The sequence below is a fragment of the Xenopus laevis genome, chromosome 9_10S, assembly GCF_017654675.1.
Source record: "Xenopus laevis strain J_2021 chromosome 9_10S, Xenopus_laevis_v10.1, whole genome shotgun sequence".
Lineage (NCBI taxonomy): Eukaryota > Metazoa > Chordata > Amphibia > Anura > Pipidae > Xenopus > Xenopus laevis.
The window spans coordinates 18,161,904-18,169,946 of NC_054388.1; the positions used below are offsets into that span (position 1 = coordinate 18,161,904).

The 8,043-nt window shown below is 42.7% G+C and overlaps 1 protein-coding gene across 3 annotated transcripts; it reads left to right on the top strand.

The window, feature by feature from the left end:
* The first annotated feature begins 2,758 nt into the window (after positions 1-2,758).
* cox4i2.S (cytochrome c oxidase subunit 4I2 S homeolog) lies at positions 2,759-7,776 on the top strand. Of its 3 annotated transcripts, none has more exons than XM_018237506.2 (5): positions 2,759-2,804; positions 3,988-4,084; positions 5,614-5,772; positions 6,890-7,021; positions 7,411-7,776. In XM_018237506.2, the coding sequence occupies exons 2-5, from the start codon at positions 3,988-3,990 to the stop codon at positions 7,545-7,547; spliced, it is 525 nt and encodes a 174-aa protein (XP_018092995.1). In that variant the 5' UTR covers positions 2,759-2,804; the 3' UTR covers positions 7,548-7,776.
* The last annotated feature ends 267 nt before the right edge of the window (positions 7,777-8,043 follow it).

The window sequence follows — 8,043 nt, forward strand, 5'->3', positions numbered from 1 at the left end:
GCCATTGGATAGAATTTTTCATTGTGTAAACTACAAGTTAAATATTATAGTAATCATGTATAGTATAAATAGTATGTATAGTGCATAGTATAGATTATTTGAAAGGCTTGTTCACATTTGCGTTAACTTTTAATATGATGTAGAGAGTGATATTCGGAGATGACTTGCAATTCGTTTTCATTTTTAATTTGTGGTTATTTAGCAGTTCTCCAGATTGCAATTTCAGCAATCTAGTTGCTATAGTCCAAATTATACTAGCAACCATGCACTAATTTGAATAAGCGATTAGAAAGTAAATAAAGGACAGCCTGAATAGCAAGAGGAGTAATATAAATTAGCAATAATGTTTAATTTGTAGCCTTACTGAGCATTTGATTTTAGATGGGGGTCAGTGACCCACATTTGAAAAATGGAAAGAAAAAAAACGGAAACAAACTATTAAAAAATAAATAATGAAGACCAATTGAAAGGTTGCTATGTATTGGCTGTGTTGTAGAACTTACAGTCAGGGTCAGACACAGGTCCCATACCTGTATAGTCAGATATCAATATGAAAGTGCCTCTCTTCACTCTGTCCTGTTGGACATACTTTGATTATAAGTTTATGTAAAAGGGAATGATGGTGGTGTACCCTTAAAATCACAGTAACCCTCAGTTGGTATAGCTCAGACCCAGTTAAGTAAAACTCCCAATAAGGCACATGTTATATGTGACTCTTCTCACTCGCGATATTGTTGGGAAAAAGGTTTGTCCAACTGATTCCACACACATGGCTTAATCTGTCAAATAACCTCAATAGTTCTTCAACGATTATAGGCAGCACTCCATCATTGTAATTAAAAAAGCCTTTATATCTACAGCAAAAAAAATGTCTCTTTATCAAGCTTAGTTCACCTTTTAGTATGTTATAGAATGGCTAATTCTACTTTTCAATTGGTCACTCCTTTTTTTTTTAAAGTTTTTGAATTTACTTCTTTTAACTCTTTCCTTCTTTCAAATGGGGGTCACTAACCTGTCTTAAAAAACAAATGCTCTGTAAGGCTACAAATCGCTACATTTTATTACTCATCTTTCTATCCATGCCCTCTCCCATCTCTTATTCAAATCAGTGTGAGGTTGCTAGGGTAATATGGACCCTAGCAACCAGATTGACGACATTGCAAACTGGAAAGCTGCTGAATAAAAAGCTAAATAACGCAAATACCACAAACACCACGACTAATAATAAAAAAAAAAAAATAAACCCAATAGCGCATTGTCTCAAAATAAGCCTCTCTACATCATACTGAAAGTTAATTGAAAGGTGAACAACCCCTTTAAGCAGTAAATGTTTAATTCTCAAATCAAATGATAAATACGCAATCACAGTGGTAGTGTTTGCAACACCCATAGGTGATAATTATTGCCTTGGTGAACAATTCCCAGTCCAAGGCAAAGCTTATAGAGGTGTATTACTCAGGTATATATCTAGTCCGGTGTGATGGCTTGAGTCCTAAACTGGCAGCATTGACACCATATGTTACTAGCCTCCTCTATGGAACCTGTGGCTATTCAACTAATTACCCCACTCCTGTCCTTTTCTCCGAGAGTGAACTAGTTAGATTGTAAACGTAACACTTACTTCTCCTATACAGGAACCTTCTTCCATCCCAAGCCCTATGGAACATAGCACATCTCCTCCAGCAAGTGGGGGAATTAAAATAGACTGAGCACATGTGATTTTTATAAATACAACAATGACATCTACTGGCCAGTTACTGACAGACCAGGAAAATACTTTTAACATAGGATAAGGAAACAGCTTCCCATCTATATTTAGGTTCCAGGGGTGTAACTATAGAGGAAGCAGACCCTTCGGCTGCAGGGGGGCCCAGGAGGCCCGAGCAATTTCAAGGTAATAGGAATGTCGGACGTTGTCGCTGCGTGCATCCGACACTACACGACTGTCGGATGAAGACGCAACATGCATCGTTCACATCCGACAGTCGTGTTGGATGCACCCATCGACAATGTCCGACAATCTTATTACTTGCCTTAGATTTGGCGCATCTGATGTGACGCCTGCGATTTATCTCAACGCTTCAGAATGGACATCACACTTAAAATGGCTCTTGGAGACCAATTGCAACTTGCCTCAGATTATCACTATCTATATTATACGAACAGTTTATTTAAAGGTGACCTAGCCCTTTAAGGGCTCTTACAGACGAGCGTTTTTACCTGCGCTCCGTTTTTCTGCGTTCAGCCGTAGGGGAGCGCAGGAGTAGACGCATTACATTTTTTCCAATGGGGGTGTACTCACACAGGCGCGTGTAGGTGCCGAACGCAGGTTGAGACGCAACATGCTGCATTTTTCCTGTGTTCGGCGCCTACACGCGCCTGTGTGAGTACAGCCCCATTGGAAAAAATGTAATGCGTCTACTCCTGCGCTCCCCTGCAGCTGAACGCAGAAAAACGCTTGTCTGTAAGAGCCCTAAAGGTACATATTGTGCATGGCTGTTGAGTAGTCAGTGTAGTCTGCAGTGTGAGAAGTCCAAGTACAATATTTACATACTACAGGGCAAATTAACAAATAATTCAGGCAACTACTGCAGGTTGTTCTTCTGTCAGATTAAAGGATTAGCTAAGAAGCCATGCATCATTTTATGTGTTGTGCATTAGGGGACAGGTGGTACCCTAGGCTTGTTATGATAGTGCCCCACCCACCTCCTTGTGGCTCCCAGCATGCAGTTTGCCTCCCTATAAATCCACTGGGGGCGTGGTGGGCTGCATTTTATTTCTGATTCATTTTGGTTGCAGGCAAGGTAAGAAGCAGCATGCAGTCTGTGCAACTGTCAGGTTTCTGTAGGGCAGCCATGGGTATGCTGTTGCACTTGCAGTAACTATATAAACATTACTGGAGTGCATGTGTCTATCCCTTTAAATAAGTAAACTTTAAAAAAAAAATTGCTCAGGGTGCTCTTTTAAGCATTTTTGTAACTTACATTAATTATATATTTGTGGATTTCAGACCTGTTTTACTTTTTATTAGCTGCTAATATCAGGGCCAGAACTAGGGGTAGGCAGAAGAGGGTGCAATGATAGGGGTGGGGGGCAGGTAACTCTTCTGCCTACCCCAAGTCCAGGATATCTTACCCCTACTGCTTGTCACTGTGTTCACTGGAGCGTTGGCCAGCAGAAGGGTTGCCTAGGGAGGAACATTTTCACTCATTAACCCCTGGAATAATGTTAATTGTATGTTAATTATGTGATTGAGTGGGGAACTGGGCTCACTTGCACTGAGTAAGGGCTACGTAGGCTAAAGAGAAAATAATGGGTTAATAATCCCATATAATTCCCCCACCTCCTTTTCTTCAGGAGGGGGAGGGGGACTGAAGCAGATCACGTCTTGGGCTGAAGAAAGGGGGGCTTTGACGGACTCCCAGGATTCTCTGCTCTTGGATTTGTTTGCCCCTGGCACAAGTCCCAGATTCTCACTGGCTCTGTCTCCATTTTGCAGTCGGAACAGTCTAGAGACCTGTGACCGTGAGTACTGGCCCCAACCAAATTAGGGGCTGCCTCTGTGGGTGTCTGCAAGCAATGAGGGCCCCTGCCTGGATACAAAGGCAGTGGTGGGATGTCTCTTGGGCAATCAACCCTTCAGTCTGTATTGGGGGATAATTGAAGGCCTCCAGTGTTGGTAGCAGGTCTGGTGCCCCCCACCTTATGGTCCCTGTGCTGAAGGAACAGAGGGTGGGAGTGCAGGGGAATGGTGGCAGCATGGGGCACTAAAAGACATAGCGAATGGGGAGAGGTGCCAAGTTTCAAGCACTGAGGGTGGTGTTAGGAACACTGTGCCCTTGGGCAAAAAGCAGGTCCTGCTTCTGAGGTGCCTGGCAATCCGAGACAGACAGACTGTAGGGCACAGAAAAGAGCAGTACATAGCCATAACAGTAGAAAATAGTATTTGCACTCTGTAACCCTCAGCTGTGCCCTGGACTCTTACAGATGTTATCTGCTCTGCGCCTGCGCTCGGCCCTCCTGCCCCAGATCCGGCTTCTGGGACCCCACAGCCTACGAGCAGCTCATTCACATGAAGGACAAGGTAAGTCCCTCCTGTACCCCATAACTGGCTGCTTGGCAGATTATAGCATGACTGTTTAGCTTGGCATGGAGGGGGGGTGCTAAGGTTCAGTTGATGGGTACTGTTATGGGCAACTGCTCAGGGTCTATTTCTTTCAATATGCATTCTCCTTCCCTAGGAATATCTGCTTAATGTGCTACTTTAATATGTTTACCTTTTATTTCATGTGATAACTGTCCCAACTCCCTATTACTATGCAGTGGTTTCCTGTGCCTTGCTAAGCTTTCGGATAAAGCTGGCCATAGATGTTGAGACTTTTAAAAGATCAGATCCTGATCGTGAGACCAATATCTTCTCAGAACGATCGTACGATCGTACGAATCTACCATCAACTAAAAAGACCAATTTACCAGGAAAACAAAGGGGAGCTGCCTGCTTGGCCCTGCAAACATAGAGAGATTGCACTGGGACCGACAAAGATTTTTTGACCTGGCCGATCAATTTCCCGACAGATGTCGGCCGAAAAATCGTAAGATGTACGATCGTTCGAATACCACTAACCGCACGATAATTTCGAAGGATTGGTCGGGCTTCCCTAAAATCGGTCGTTCGGCAAGAAGAATCGTCGAGTCTATGGGGGCCATAACTCTTAAGCTGAAGTCCTGCCTTGCTTTTTGGCTGAGATTCAATCTATCTTTAGAACAGAGCATTCTGTTAGTGTCACAGCCCATTGTAAGCAGCAGTCTGGCCTTGCTTTATGGTAGAATGCGCTGTTATACAGATAGCTAGAATTTCAGTCACAGATCCTATCTGATCCCCATTGTAAGCAGCAGTCTGGCCTTGCTTTGTTGCTGAAATTATAGCATTCATAAGCCAGTCTTGGAGTTATAAGTCAGGGTAGGACTGCTTACAATTGGCTCTGTGGCGGAATGCTCTGTATACAGATTGAATATCAGCCGTAAAGCAAGGCAGGATTGCTGCTTACAGATGCCAGCAGATAGCATATGTGACACAAAGTGGGTGGGGGAGGGGGCTTCATTGGGCACAGACAAAAAATACAAGACTGTTGCTTACAATGGGCATTCAGATAAGATCTGAGGCAGAATGTGCTATGTTAGTGGAACAGACTTACTATCACTGAAAAAGCTGGGGCTGGAGTCAAATGCTTATTTTGTGACCCATTGCAAGACTCTAGTTTGGGCATCTGGTTTTCTATCGCTGCTGAGCTGAAGGTGTCTGTACCTAGGCCAATAAAAGCTGCGGACAAATGTCCCAGCATATTGACTAGTGTATAGGGCCCTCCATTGGGCTTTCCAGACATAATATCTGAAAGCAGACCAGATATTTATTGGGCAGGATTAAAAGTCCAGTCTGAGAAAGGATTGGTTCGTTTATGTGGAACTTGCTCGGCCACATGGTGGACCTATCAGAAAAAGATTGCCTTTTAGGCAACCTCACCAGAAAAGCAGATTTTATGTATGTATGCAGAGGAACCATTTTACTCACTGACATTGCTTTAAGGGAAGGAATAATTCTCCCATTTGGCTCAGTTTCTAGGTCAGACGGCTCGGAGCTGCTGTATTACGACCATCGAGCTTTCCCTCTGCCCGACATTCCTTTTCAGACGGAGTTGAGTTCCCAACAAGTAACCCTAAAGGAGAGAGAGCGGGGCCCATGGAAGCAGTTGAGCCAGGAGGACAAGATTTCATGTAAATTTTTATCTAAAATAACTGTTTCTGTGTAAAAGTGCCCCTAGCAACCAGAGGCTGTGCTATTAGATCATGTATTTGCAGTGCTGTAAAATGTGTTTATAAAAAGTACATGCAGAATTACATTGAGACAGTAAATGATAAAAAGGGCAATAAAGACAGTTTAGCCTTTTAGGTCAACTTTAAGTTGGCTGCTAGTCTTACAGTCCAGTGCGTTACAATGTTTCCGTTTTTTTTAGTTTCTAAATTATTTGACCTCTTTAACATCTGCCCCTTCCAACTGTCATATTGGGTCACTGACCCTGGCAGACTAAAACCTACTTGCTCTGTGAGGTTATTGGTGTTTCTTATTCCTTACCTTTTACTTGACCCCCCCCTGTCCCTAGCAACCAGTTGCTTAAATCCCAAACTGGAGCCCTGCTAAAAAAAAAAGAGCAAAATTAAACAAAAATTTCACTGCCTGCTTCATACTAACAGAAAGTCTTCCAGAGAAGTAACACATACACATTATAAATAAATATACAGGTATGGGATCAGTTATCCAGAAAGCTCTAAAATACGGAAAGGATGTCTCCCATAGACTCCATTTTATCAATTTTTAAAAAAATTCCCCCTTTCTATGTAATAAACAGTACCTTGTACTTAATCCAAACTAAGATATAATTAATCCTTATTGGAAGCAAAACCAGCCTTTAAATTAATTAATGTTTACATGATTTTCTCAGACTTGATATATAAAAATCCAAATTACAGAAAGATCTATTTTACAGAAAACACTTCAGGTGGCCATAGATGTAGAGATCCGTTTGTTTGGGGATCTCGCCTCGATGCCCACATTGAAGTGGGTGGTATCTGCTGATCCAATAGTGGGCCCTAGGGCCCAACGATCAGATCATAATGTATCTGAAATGGCCAACAGACTGGATTTTTTAACAGACTGTCTGCAGCTTTTATTGGCCCGTGTATGGGGGCCTTAATATAAACAGCACCTATATCCTGTTTGCTTTTGCCACCAGCAAAGACTAATGTATTGGCTGTGACACCTTTAGAAGTGTCAGTCCAATTTAGCTACCGGTATATGCTATAGTATTGCTTAACTCTTCTCTCTCCCCCTCAGTATACCACATCAAGTTTAACCAGACCTATGCAGAGATTAACAGACCCAGCAATGAATGGAAGACTGTGTTCGGTGCCATCTTTATCTTCTTTGGGCTCACAGGTCTGATTGTGTGGTGGCAGAGAGTGTATGGTGAGTATATTCTAGCACAGTGATCCCCAACCAGTAGCTCGTGAGCAACATGTTGCTCACCAACCCCTTTGGATGTTGCTCCCAGTGGTCTTAAAGCAGGTGCTTATTTTTGAATTCCAGGCTTGGAGGCAAGTTTTAATTGCATAAAACCCAGATGAGACTCCTGTATGCTGCCAGTCCATATAGGGGCTATCAAACAGCCAATCACAGCTCTTATTTGACATCCCCATGGGCTTTTTCAGATTTGTGTTGCTCTCCAACTTTTTTTTTTTTTTTTTTAAATTGTTTATTACGAGTAAAAAAAGGTTTGGGACCTCTGTTCTAGCACATGGAATACCTCAATATTTTGCCAACCCTTGGCTGGGTGTAACCAACTGCTCTCTTCACAGTCTATCCTCCCCAGCCACATACTCTGGCAGATGACTGGAAGGCCATGCAGATACGCAGGATGTTGGACATGCGAGTTAGCCCCATCCAGGGCTTCTCCTCCAATTGGGACTATGAGAAGAATGAATGGAAGAAATAGATGTAATGCTACAAAAATAAGGGCCAGGGCATATCAACCACATGGAGTAGTGACAAACTGTGGCACAAGCTGCTCCTGTAGGTAACCTACATCTTACCTGGCAGGGCATCTGCACTTTGCCAATACCCATTACTCACCAGTGTAATCTGCTCATAATCAGTGTACTGTGTACCCAAATCTCCTGCCACCTTCCATGGCTCTTACTAAATAAACTATAAATAAAGGCAAATAATGTATTTCGTGTCTGTATAAAGGTGATAAATCAGAGCCCAGGTTTCTTGCATAGGCTTGGAGCATTGGGTGTGTGTATAGACTGTAGATGCAAAGAAGGGTAGTGAGAGCATTTTTGTAATGTGTATGTATAAAGAGAGGAAGGGGCTAGTTACAGGCCTGGTTATTCCTGGAGTGTATGATTAATGACAAATTAAACACTGTCCTGTTTCTGAAATAATGAAGCTAATCTTCACTATTCCTCACTCGGCATCAGTTTCTGCTC